We start from the raw sequence: 13,734 nt of genomic DNA, 5'->3' as shown, positions 1-13,734 counted from the left end.
ATTAAATGACACTTGGGGTGACCTACTCTGTGCCAAGCCCTATGTTAAATATTTCATGGCCATTATTTTGGGAAATCTCCTCAACAACTCGATAAAGAACTTGGGCACTGGAACCAGGCGGCTTTGATGTAAGTCCCAGGCTTGGGACACTTGGGTGGCTCAGTGGGTTAAACATCTGCCCAGGTCATGACCGATCCCCACAGCGGGCTCCCTGCTCAGCAAGGAGCTTGCTTCTCCCTCTGCCTCTCCCCTCTGCTTCTGCTTTCTCTCTCTCTCTCTCTCTCTGACAAATAAATAAATAAATAATCTTTTAAGAAGCCCACAACCCACCCATCCATCCATCCCAGCCTTGCCTCTGTCATGTTGTGTGCCCTTGGGAAATGACCTAATCTTACCGGGCCTCAGTTTCCTCATCTGTAAAATGGGAATAACGGTAGGCCGTACATCATGGTGTTCTGAGGGTTATGTCGGGGAATGCAAGCAGGGCAATGACACGAATAGCCTGCACCCGGTGGGCACCCAACAAGTGTTAGCCACAGTTGGCATTGTTAGGGCCTCTTGTGGCTTATTTCTAGGGTCACCCCAATGTAAGTCTCATTAAGCGGCAGCTTGAACAATAGAAATGCATTGTCTCATCGTTCTGGAAAGCAGGAGCCCAAGACGAAGGTGTTGGAAGGTTCGGTTCCCTCAGAGGGCTGTGCGGGAGAGTCGGTGCTGTGCTTCTCCCTCACCTTGTGGGGCCTCTGGCGTTGCTCGGCTTCCAGACGGTCATCTTCTTCCTGTGTTTCTTCACATCGTCTCTCCTCCGTGTGTCTGTCTGTTTGAGCTGCTATGTCAGTAGCATAGACTGGGCGGCCCAAACAACACAATTCATTTCTCACAGTTCTGAAGACTGGGGAGTCCAAGATCAAGGCAGGAAATTCAGCATCTGGGGATTGTGTGCTCGCTGGTTCACAGACAGCCGTCTTCTCACTGTGTCCTCATGGCAGAAGGCGAAGGAAGCTCGCTAAGGTCTCCCTCATAAGAGCACTAATCCCAGTCATAAGGGTCCAGCCCTCGTGACCGCACCACCTCCCAAAGAACTCACCTCCAAATACCGTCCCACTGTGGACTGGCTTTCAACATATGGATTTTTCGGGGAACATAAACAATCAGTCTATAGTGTATGGTTTTTTTTTAATTAAAAGAAGTTTTTAAAAAATTTTATTCATTTGAGAGAGAGAGAGTGTGTGAGGGAACAAAAGCAATGGAGAGTGTGAGAGGGAGAGGGAGAAGCAGACGCCAGGACCCTGAGATCATGACCTGAGCCGAAGGCAGACCCTAACTGACTGAGTCACCCAGGCGTCCCTGTAGTATGCGTTTTTATAAAGACGCCCATTGTCTTTATTGTATTAGGACCCATTCCAAGGATCTTACTGTAACTTGATTACCTTTTTTGTAAAGATCCTATTTCCATATAAGGTCACATTCTGATGTACTAGGAGTCAGGACTCCAACATATCTTTTTGGTGGGGACACAATTCAACACATAATACAAGGCTAAGTAACTCACTCAAGGTCACACAGCAATGAAGGGGGGTCCTGGAACCCTAGATCACTCGGTGACAAATCCCACAGCAATACACCCCAACATAAAGCCCCAACAAACACTACTCCACCTTTTCTGGACAAGGAGAAAGAACCAAAGAGAGACACTCAGAGTCTGCTGTATGATAACCCTTTTCCTTTCTCTCTCCTTCCTCCACAGCCTGCCTGCTCCAGGCTGAGCTGGTGAACTACGAGCGAGTCAAGGAATATTGCCTCAAAGTCCTGAAGAAGGAAGGAGAGAACTTCAAGGCTCTTTACCGGTCTGGTGTAGCCTTCTACCACCTTGGAGACTATGACAAAGCACTCTACTACCTGAAAGAAGCAAGGACCCGACAGCCAACAGGTAAGGTGGCAGTTACTGTTTTCTTACTGGCAGTCCCTCTGGCAGCCTCCCCATCATGGCGCCCAACTGTCATGGCGGGCGCAGCCAGGTGTGGGCCAGGACCTGAAACCAGGAGCGCGGACAGTCCACGCATTTGCCTGGCGTCTTGGTTCCAGGGAGCTTGGGCACCTCTTTTCAAATAGAATATGGAATTCTCTGGGGTTTTTTCCCAATCCAGAAGCCAACTCTTCCCACTTACTCAATAAATACATATTGAGTTCTTAGTTTTGTGCCACAGTTCGTGCTGGGTGCCAGGGATGTAGATGAGAAGATGGAGTCCCGGCTCGTGAGGACCTCACAGTCCTGCTGGCGAGACAGAATGCAGATGGATACTCTTGGTGCTGAGCTCAGCAACTTGCGGGAAGGGTGCTCTGACTTCTCTGGTCAGCTCCCCTTCCTCAGAGCCTGCATTTCCTGCACCGTTCGCTCAAATTCCTGTCCACCAGCTCAGCGGCTCATTCATCCCACAGACATTCACTGAGCAGGTCTGGATGTGCTCTAGGAGCTGGGTAGACAGCGGGGAACAAAAGGAAGCTGCTACCTTCTAGGACTTTGTGTCATGACGGAGGAGGAGGGACAGGAAACAAATACATAGAAGTACAAAAAACAAATAGGTAGAAAATATTTAGTCGTGGTAAGTGCAGGGAAGGAAATAAAGCAGAGTAAAAGAATCAGGAGTAAAGGGGGTTCTGTTTTACACCAGGGGATCAGGAAGAGCCTCTCTGAGGAGGTAACATTTATTTATGTGTATGTGTGTGTTTTATTTAATTATTTAATTTTTTAATAGACATATTGTGTATTTTTATTCCCAGGGGTACAGGTGTGTGAATCTCCAGGTTTACACACTTCACAGCACTCACCATAGCACATACCCTCCCCAGTGTCCATAACCCCACCCCCCTCCCAATACCCCTCCCCCGAGCAACCCTCAGTTTGTTTTGTGGGATTAAGAGTCTCTTAATCCCGATCCCATCTTGTTTCATTTATTCTTTTCCTCCCCCCCAAACCCCCTACATTGCATCTCCACTTCCTCATATCAGGGAGATCATATGATAGTTGTCTTTCTCTGATTGACTTATTTCGCTAAGCATGATACGCTCTAGTTCCATCCACGTCGTCGCAAATGGCAAGATTTCATTTCTTTTGATGGCTGCATAGTATTCCATTGTGTATATATACCACATCTTCTTTACCCATTCATCTGTTGATGGACATCTAGGTTCTTTCCATAGTTTGGCTATTGTGGACATTGCTGCTATAAACATTCGGGTGCACATGCCCCTTCGGATGACTACGTTTGTATCTTTAGGGTAAATACCCAGTAGTGCAATTGCTGGGTCATAGGGTAGCTCTATTTTCAACTTTTTGAGGAACCTCCATGCTGTTTTGAGGAGGTAACATTTAAACAACGAATTTGAACTTGGTATTACCATTGTTGTTCACATAGCGGATTTTTTTAAAAATCCAATCCTCCTTCCAAGAAGAATTTAAGAACTTCACGATCAGTTTGCAGACACCCAAATGTATACTTTTTTCTATATTCTTAAGGACTGCCCACATCTTTATTTTTATGTGTCACAGTTTTGCTTTTTGTTTTTGGGTTTTTTTCTGTATATAAATGTGTTCTAGACTCAAAGCAACTTGAGAACTAAGAACTGGACTCATTTAACAGAATTTTCTTGAGCGCATCCTATCTGCTAGCACTGCTGGATGCTAGAGCTGACATTGTTGAGTGTTAGTATTTGTTTCTGCTTCTTGAAGTATAACATTAACATTAATTAATTAACAATGCTAATTAATAACATTTAAAACATTTACATTCAGTTAGTATTTACTGGTCATTGGATGAAGCACCTTTGGACTTCTCTATCTTGGTCCTCACGGCAATTCTGTGAAGAAGGTAGACGCTCCCCGGCGGTGGGAGACCACCAAGGCAGGCTCACCCCTTAACCGTGGGCATCCCTGGGCCTCTTCATCTCTCCAGGGGCTCCGTTCTCCCTCTGTCACAGTGAGGACGAGGATCCGGACTTGGCATGACTGTAATGAGGTAGAAATAGATGAAGATGGGAACAAGCGTGGCCCTCCGTAGGATTCCTGTGTAGACCTGACCGTCCTCCTCCCCACGCCCGCCAGGTGTTCCCTAAGGTGTGCTTCTCTCCTCGCAGACACCAACGTGATTCGGTACATCCAGCTGACGGAGATGAAGCTCAGCCGATTCTCCCAGAGAGAGAAGGAAGCCATGTGACAGCTGCAGCCGCCCCCGAGGACGGACTTCCAGGCAGCCCCCCGGCGAAGGGCCCCTCCTGGGTTTTGCTCCCTTCTCCCCACTTCTGCCAGCTCCCCCTCTCTTCCTCCGGCTGCCCCTCAGCAATCTGTCTGCTCCCAGTGGGAAAGGAAGGAGCGGCAGATTTGGAACCTGGCGGGTTGCCTGCCATGGAGACACCCCTTCTCTAGCAGGTCCGCGACTGAGAGGGACCGCACTTCTGCGGGGACAGCTGGAGAGGACTCTTACAGGGCCCAGGACGCTGATGCAGCAGTGACTTCGGCCAGTGCTCCTGACACAGGCAGAGCCGGGGAGATGTGCCGTCACAGGCATGGAGCCCACGGGCTGGACCCCTGCACACTTTCCGGACAGACCAGAGCATCTCAAGGCCACCGTGACCAATCCAGGGAAGAGACAAACACCAGAAGCATCAGGTTAAGCCAAAAGACCGGGCATTTGTACACTGGGTTCCCCCACCCCCCACCCCAGCCACCTCACCTCAGCCCCTGCCTCCCTCCCTCCGCTTGTTGTCTCGGCCTGGCTTTCTCCTCCCCCCTCGGGGATCTGAGACTGCCAGGATTCACATGCCTCTGAAACCCACTCTCAGTGCCCTCGGGTGACCACACATACCATTCTCCCATACTCCCACCCAGCAGGCCGCTGTGACAGCAGAGGGACAGGGTGAGGAGGGCCACGGGCTGGAGCACGTAGGTGACGGAGGGGAGGGGAGATGACCTCTAGGGGAAGGAGCATTGTCTAGCCTGCGGCGTCGAACTGTGGACTCAGTCAGTGTAAATAAAAATAAATTCACAGGCAACAGCTCCTGTCATTTCTGTTGGAAGCAGCCCACTCCCTCGCTGTCACTCCCTCCCCCAACTCTGAGTCAGAGCTACTTACAGCTTCCCCCAAAGCGAGGGCCCGTTTGTCCAGGGGTAAACAATGTTGGCTGCCGCCTCTGTGCGTTGGAGTGGGCTGGCCTTGCGGAGACTGGCCGGGAACTTGGCCTTGTGGGAACTTGTAGAGCCTCCTTTTGATGAAATTATCTGGACTCAATATCTAGCACCTAGAATGTGTTCAACAAATATTTGTTGAATGAATAAATTATGACTGCAGACTAGCTCTCCTGCCTTAAACTAATTTTAGCCCAGCCTAGTCTCCTGATATCTATGCTCTTTACGCTCTGCCGTGTTGCTTTAGTCAAATAAGAAACATTTACTGAGGGCTTATCATTTGCCGATCATTGTGCAATATGCCGTGGGACGGAGGACACCGTCCCGGTCTTTAAGGGGATGGAAGAGTTGAGAAATACTCGTATGAGATTACCACCAATGACACCTTTGATTTATATGATGCTTTAAATTTTTCAAAGCACTTTCGTGTATTTTTTTGTGTGATTAGTGAGACAAGATTGTACAAATTAAAATATATACAGATGCAATAATGTTAATAGTTAGCATTTATTAAATGCACTATCCTCAGACATTTACATGTATAATCTCATTTCTTTCCTGCAATTACTCTCTGAGATACTATTCCCATTAGGTGGGTAAGGAAACTTAAAATCCAGAAACATTCCCTCCCCCAAGGTGATAGGGCCTTAAGTGACGTGGCTAGGATCTGAACCAGGTCTGTCTACCCAGAGCTCTAAATGCTAACTACCCTAGTTAGCTGCTCTCTACGAAGTAGTCTATCGAGCTGTTACGACCATTAGGGAGCAGGACAGTGCGTATTCCGTTGAAAAGCCTTACTAGGCCAATGATGGTATGTGGGCTGCCTCTGTATTTAGCCCAAGGTTTAAAAAGGTCCCTAACGCCGACTCCCTAGTGGTCAAGGCAGTGACAGGCCAGAAAAGACAGCTGAGACCTAGCAGTTACTTCTGTGTATGATTCATTGTACTTTCTGATGTCAGCGCATATCCAAACCCACCCGCCATTCCTCCAGCCTTGGGGAAGGTTCACAATTATAGGTAGAGATCGAAAGGAAACACAAAGTTAATTATGGGTTCTTTGTGCAATCAGAGACTCCACCCCTGCAGGATCCAATCACTGCTGAGAGGCCCAGAAGCCAGCAGTCCAGGTTATAGTCCCATAGCTGCTGAAAGGCTTCCAACAGGGGTGTTAAGAAGGTGCAAGAAATACCCAGGGGCCCGCAGTTGCCTGTCTATAGCTCACTTCTGGGGAAGAGGAAAAGGAAAATGCTGGTATCGCTGCCACATTCTCGCCCCACTCCCCACCAGATCCTTCCCTCTGCCCTTTTCTTCCAGAACGGGTTCACATTTACCCAACTCAGAACCATCCTGCGTCAGACACAGCATAGGCATATGTGCAAGTCTCCCCCGTTCCCAAGCCTCCAGCCCAGGAAGCTTGTGAGTTGGCAAACTGCTTGTCAGGGTCTGAAGGATGCGGGTGATTTCAGAGAGGGGAGGCAGAACCGGTTCAAACCAGCAGGGTCTTCCTTTCATCTTCTGGCCATCAGGAAGGACTCAGACTAACTATCTCCAAACCAGAGCAGGAGAGAGGTCTTGCCTCAGTGAGTAAGTTGGGGCAGAGCTGGACAGATGTGGATAAGATCGTCGCCATCCTTCTAAAGAAGAAGGTGGAAACCCGGAACTAGATGAGCACATCCCTGGGCACAGATCCCCTGCCTGTCTGGTGGGTTTGCGTACACTTGCTTACTGGAATCCGTTCAGCTGTGACCCAACGTTAAGTGATTCCCAAAGTAAAAAATTTGCCTGGGAGTGTTGTCCGATGTTTGGGGTGGAGGGATTGAAATTGCTGTGCATTTTGTCCGACAACAATTTCAGAAAGCTGTTAAGCAAGATCAGGTCTATTCACTTTAGATGACCTTCAGCTTCCTGCCCCCCATCCCTCCTCAAAACACAGACTGTGATTTCAAGACACCCTTTGTTTGCAGACGTCACTGCTGACCTGGAGACTAATCCTGGATCTGACCTGCTGTGTCATCTCCTGCTTGGACTTTTGTGATAGACTCTTTGGGGAAAAAAATTATACTTTCCTTGTTATTGTTATGAAAGCCTCACATGTGTATTATAGAAATTTAGTGGGGGTGGGGGGTGGGTAGTCCTCCTACTACCCAAGACAAACACCGCTGTCCTTTTAGACTTATCTTTCAGTTCTTTGGGGGTATAAATGTACACAGGCACAGGCAGGGTTTGTTTGTTTGTTTTTAACAAAAACTGGATTACACTGTAAATACTCTTTAGTAACTTACTTTTCAAAATGTGTATTTATATTTTAGAATATGTAAGACACACACAGGTAATGAAATTCAAAAAGTACACAAAGCTCTAGAGTAAGAAATAAATCTCCTTCCCACCCTGTCTGCCAGCATCCAGTTTCCCTCCAAATACTTGTACTGTATATTCTTTCAGAAACATTGATGCATTTTCGAATATATGTGTATATATTCTTTTGTCACAAATGGTAGCCTATCAGACACACCTTTTTTCCTCTTGTGCTATTTCACTCACTCGATGATGAACGAAACGTTTTGGGCGGGTGTCACTCGGACTTTTTCAACAGCATCTTCATTATACGGACGGACTCTCACGTGGTAGCCTGTCTCTTTACACGGATTATTTCATTCATTCCCATTCTTTATTGTAAATAATGTTGCAGCAGACATTCCTGTCGCTAAATTTTGCACACACCTATGGCTGTTTCCTTGGGATAAAATCCAAGAAGGAAATTGCTTGGCTCTCTTTAAGAATTTTGATATATGTTGCCAACTGCCCTGAGAAAAGTTTGTACTAAACTTCGCCCCCTCCTATTTGAAGGCTTGAGATCGCCCTGTTCCCTGCACCCTCACTAACAGTGGATATAGTCACTTACCAACCTTTACCAGCCCGGTAGGGAAATAATAGTATGTCAGTGTCACTGGAACTCACACTTCTTTGATTATGAGTGAATAACGTCTTCAAACACCGATTGACCCTTTGTACTTGTTTCCTTGTGATTTTCTGTTTATTTGATATTGGTATGTTTACCTTTATTCCCAATATGTAATTTTATTAAGAATATTAATTTTGTCAAGAAACATTGCAAATATGCTTTCCAAGTGTTTTGCTTTTGAATTTTGTTTATGGTGCTTTTTGACACACATAAATTCTTAATTCTGCAATTAATTTGGATCTCTGTTGCCAGCTCCTTCTGCCTATGGGTCACCCTCTCATTGCTGTCAGAGCTCCCCCTCTCAACACACTCTGATTCTGTCACTCCACGTCTTAAATATCTTTAATGGCTCCTCACCACTTTTAGGATAAAGGCCAAACTCAGCATAACACACAAGGTCCTCCATGTAATTTCTCCCACGGACTCTTCCTGGCTTCCCTCCTGGTCCTCTTCCAAAGGTATCCTACATTTCACCATTGTTCAGCTCCTTGTGATTCCCCAAACCCATCGCTGTGGGTCTCTGGGTCTTTCCATGAGGTTCCCTCTGCCTAGCAGGCCAAGCCTCACCCCTCCGACCCCCTCTTTGCCTTGCTAACTCCTATGGGACTCGACCAAGGAATCATTGCTCCAAAGCTTAGCTTGACCCCATGGTTTGTACTCCTAAAGCAACATGAGCCTGCCTCTGCATAGCATTTGCTCCAAGGAACTGGAACTTCCTATTTATGTTTGTCTCTGCCACTAGCTGACCGTTCCTTGAGGCAGACACTGGGGTTTACTCATTCTTTGCAGCCAGCATCTTGAGCATAGTGTCTGGCACACATAAGTGCCTGATAAATGCCACTGAGCCCTGAATCTGAAACGAATGAATAATGGCAAATGAACAGCAGCAAATGCTACTTGGGGAAAATGCAGGGTTGGACTGGATCTGTGCTTCTGAGAACCGAGAAACCCTAGGAGACTCGGTATGGAAGAGAAGCCACATGCTCCAGTGTTGTGCTTTCCAGAACATCAGAATCACTTGGAGTGGCTTTTTAAAAATACACAATCTCAGCCCCTGCCTTAGACCCATTGGTTCAGACTCTCAAGACATTATAGTTTTGTTTTTTTTTTTAAGATTTCATTTATTTATTTGACAGACAGAGATCACAAATAGGCAGAGAGACAGGGAGAGAGAAAGAGAGAGAGGGAAGCAGGCTCCCCGCTGAGCAGAGAGCCCAATGCGGGACCTGATCCCAGGACTCTTGAGATCATGACCTGAGCTGAAGGCCGCAGCCCAACCCACTGAGCCACCCAGGCACCCAACACTATAGTTTTTTAAATGTCCTGAAGTGTTTCTGATGACCAACCAGGTGAAAGAGTGCGGTGAGGTAGACCAGCAGACAGTGCAGAGCACCTGGCATTTCTAACCATGTGATTTCTAGGAGTGGACTGATAGAGCTTTGTTTGAATACCAGCTCTGACATCCACTAGCTGTGTGACCTTGAGGCTGTTGCATGACTTTTCTGATCCTCATTTTCCTCCCTTATATATGAGGATAATTTTATATTCTTTAATGGGCTATTGGGAGGATTAGGGAATAACTTGGTTTCTAGCTCAGTACTCTGCACCGAGTAAGCATGAAATAAACATTCATTTCCTTCCCCCCGTCTCCTGAGCCCCCAGTTCCTCAGTTATGGTAAAGGTAATACCTTGACATTCATCCTCCGTTTTCCCACCCTGCACTCTAGAAGGAAGGACCTTCCAACAGGCCTGCGAATTACTCTCTCATCAAACAGGACAAGGATTTGGTTGGGGGAAGGGGCAGAGGAAGCCACATACTCTCTCACATGTCTTCTCCCAACATGTCAGAGACTCCCCAACAATCACTTGGAAAAGTTCTGTTGGTTGGCAGAACCAAGTGTTTTCTAGTCGCATCCAAAGATCAACCTAGTTTTCCTCCTGTGGTAGCACACAGAGGCCAGTGCCTTCTGTGCTGCAAGAGGAAGGCGACCATCAGGAAACAGAGTAGCCACTGCCAGCTAAGGAATTGGAACTTCCAATTCCCTGGGATCCTACTCACCTGCCTCAGGGCAGGAAAGACGAAACTGGCTGTAAGGCAGAAATAGCTGATTTGCACTTGCTCTGATTAAGGTGCCCCTGTGTCCTGCTCCCAATATCTACTTGCCCTCTCCCCCCAGCCCAGAGCGGACCACACAGACAGGGAAAGAGCATTCAGCCCATCAGGCATGACAGAGTTCAAATTACCAAGTCAGCATGAAAAGTCCCACTCTAAATGGACTGAAATTGGATTCTATTAAAAACCACACTCAGTGAGGCCCTTGGCTATTAATATTTGTGAAGACAGGGAGGAGGGGGAGAAGGCAGAGGCCCCTGCAAAAGGTTGGGGATCTCAGCTGTTCAGTTGAATTGCTTGTCTGGAAGCAAGCCCACAGCTGAAAGCCAGTTTGCCCTGTTTTCAGCATCTCACAGCGTATTAGGACCAGGAGGAACCTGAAAGCTCACTAGTTTAACCTTTCATCTTACAGCTGAGGGATCAAGTCCAGAGAAGGTGAGTGTTCAAGGTCACATAGCTCATCAGTAACAAAGACAGAACTGGAATTGGGTCAGTTTTCTGACAACAAATGTAATATTCTGTCTACAGAGCCAAAATACACTTACACAGCACCTGTCTTTAAAAAAATAAAAATAAAAAAGTAGTGCTGTGAAGTTATTATCTTCTAGAGAAAGAAGGAACAGAGTACACATTCATTCATTCATTCATTCACTCGGTATTGATCATTCCCCTCACTTCATTATAGGTGGTTCCAAGGTCAACGAAGTATTTTTCTTGGTTGAGAAGCTTTGAGTCTGTAAAGAAAAAAGAAAAATAGAGAGGCAACTCTGAATCTGTGTATGCCAAGGGCATACATGGAAGAGGCATCTGTACCAATCCTAGGAACAGTGAAAATTTTCCTGAGGGGGTATCGGCTAGTAGAGCAGAACAGATGAGAGATGAGTGAACTTCAGGGTCAATGGCAAGGCTCTACTGCTCCTTTTCTTGGATATACTATGAAAGGATTTGAGACAGTCATCACACGCTATCTTTTCTCACCCTTTTCCCAGTGTTCCAAGCCTGGGCTCAGTCAATGTCACTTTTACCACCTGTGTAAGCCCAAGGGTTGAGAAGTCACAGAAGACCTTACAGGTTGTATCTGATTAAATCCCCTCTGTGCAGAACAGGGATGAGAGGCTGCATATGCTATCTGTGATTACAGTCCGAAGCGCCTCAAGACTTGTGGCTTCCATAACAGGCAGAAATTCTACATCACATTTCACAAATGTACCTCCAGAGGCATATATCATGGGTGCCCTGGGTATACTCCATTGTCCTGTGTTCTTTCCTTTCCTCTGATCTCAGCCTCTTACTCTACAGCAGCGCTGTCTGTGCAAAATGAAATGTGAGCCACCTAAGTAATTCTAAGTTTTCTAGCAGCCGCATTTAAAAAAGCAAAAGAAGGCAGAAAAATTACTTTTAATAATATACCCTGAACAAAAATAAAGTTAAGAAAATAACCAGAAAGAATAAAACACTCAGACACTGAAAAAAATAAAATTAAATTTAAAAAAATACTCAGGAATAAATTTAGCAAAAGAAGTACAAAGCTTAAACTCTGAAGACAAAATACTGTCGAAAGAAATTAAAGAAGACTTGACTATATGGAAAGATAGCCCATGTTCATGAATTGAAGATTTGACATTGTTAAGATGTTAACCTCCCAAACTGATCTACAGATTCAACACAATCTTTATCCATGTCCTAATTGACCTCTTTACAGAAATTTACAAACTATTCTTAAATGCTGTATGGAAATGCAAGGGACCCAGAATAGCCAAAACAACTTAAAAAAGAAGAGCAGAGTTGGAGGACCCTCAATTCCTAATTACAAAAGCTTACTTACTACAAATCTATGGTAATCAAGACCGTGTGGTGTTAGCATAAAGGTAAATAATGGACCAATGGAACAGAAACAATAGTTCAGGAATAAGCTCTCATATTTTTTTTTTAAGATTTTGTTTATTTATTTGACAGACAGAGATCACAAGTAGGCAGAGAGGCAGGCAGAGAGAGAGGGGGAAGCAGGCTCCCTGCCAAGCAGAGAGCCCGATGTGAGGCTCAATCCCAGGACCCTGGGATCATGACCTGAGCCAAAGGAAGAGGCTTTAACCCAGTGAGCCACCCAGGCGCCCCAAGCTCTCACCCTTATGGCAGATTGATTTTCAAGGATACTAAGATATTTCAATGGAGGAAGAAAGTGTCTTTTCAACCAATGGTGTTGAGACAGTGGGGTAGCCACATGCCAAAGAATGAAGGTTGACCACTACCTTACATCATACACACAAAAAATTTACTCAAATGGATTAAAGACCTAAATGTACGAGCTAAAACTTTCTAACTCTTAGAAGAGAACGGAGGTGTAAATCCTTGTGATTTGGGGTTAGGTGATGTTTTCTTGGACGTGAAACCAAAAGCACAAATACAATTTTTTTTTTATTATTTTTAAAAGACAAAATAGATAAAACTAACTTTTTTTCTATTAAAATTAAAAACTTTGGTGCTTCAAAGGACACCATCAAGCAACCCACACTATGGGAGAGAATCTCCCACTTTTGCAGTCATATATCTGATATTTGTATCTAGACTATATTAAGACCTATTTGTTGGTCTTCCTGGCTAAGTGGGGTGCAAAGCCAGTAGAGGTCATGTCAGAAGTGTCTCCAAAGAGGAAGGTAGACATGGGGATGGAATCCTAGCTGTTGCACATGACCATGACCAGGTTGTGCAGGTACAGTGTGGTGCCCACCCACAGGAAGAGCGAGTCCGTCAGCCCCATGACAGGGAAGTGGATGACTGTTCCCACAGTCTTGCACTGAAGTTGTGCCAGGCGATGTCCCCACCTGCGGAGGCTTGTGTCCCTCCGTGCTGCCCAGGCAGGCCCCATCCCACAAGTGCGGAGACCCAGCCCTGCTGCCATTGGCTGCGGGGCCTCACCCAAACAAGCCTGGAACCCACCTTCTTATATTGGGCTAGAACCTGTCTTCCAGTAGTTTCCATCCATGACCTGCCTTTGGCCCTCTTCAGTGCCAGCCAGGTCTTCTCTCCAAAATGACATTCCCCCATCTGGACTCTTCTTAACGTCTTCTATTTTCTGGCCTCTATGTTCCAGTTCCCTCAACTATTCTTCCCTCACGGGCTGTCCAGCACCAGCCCTTGCTTTTCCGTCTATTCATGTTCCTCTTAAAATGCGACACGCAAAACCATACTGGCCAGCAGGAAAATAGGGGACCCTCACTGTCTCTCTACATCTGGACTGCAAAGGTGCCTAGCTTTTTATCAGGTCACTTCACAGCTGGCTAGTGGTACACATGTGGCCCCATCTTCTCATTATACCACTGATTTCAAATTTTTTTGTTATCGAGTTATAATTCTGTATATAAAATGCACAGATCTCAAGTGTCAGTTGTTACATCCTAAAAATAAATACACTCCTGCAACCAGCACGACAATCATAATATAGAACATTGCCTTCACCCTAGAAAGTTCTCTCGTGCAC

The 13,734-nt window shown here is 46.1% G+C and overlaps 1 protein-coding gene across 1 annotated transcript in view; it reads left to right on the top strand.

Annotated features, from left to right (window-relative positions):
- TTC9 (tetratricopeptide repeat domain 9) overlaps positions 1-8,376 on the top strand; it is a 34,220-nt gene extending 25,844 nt beyond the window's left edge. Inside the window, exons 2-3 of the mRNA XM_059373845.1 lie at positions 1,748-1,930; positions 4,135-8,376. Of these exons, the coding sequence (XP_059229828.1) occupies positions 1,748-1,930; positions 4,135-4,214 (263 nt within the window). The 3' untranslated portion in view covers positions 4,215-8,376. The remainder of the gene's footprint in view (positions 1-1,747; positions 1,931-4,134) is intronic.
- The last annotated feature ends 5,358 nt before the right edge of the window (positions 8,377-13,734 follow it).

The sequence above is a fragment of the Mustela nigripes genome, chromosome 13, assembly GCF_022355385.1.
Source record: "Mustela nigripes isolate SB6536 chromosome 13, MUSNIG.SB6536, whole genome shotgun sequence".
Taxonomy (NCBI): Eukaryota; Metazoa; Chordata; class Mammalia; order Carnivora; family Mustelidae; genus Mustela; species Mustela nigripes.
Note: the sequence above shows the minus strand (reverse complement) of the source record. Positions and strands in the feature narration are given on the sequence as shown.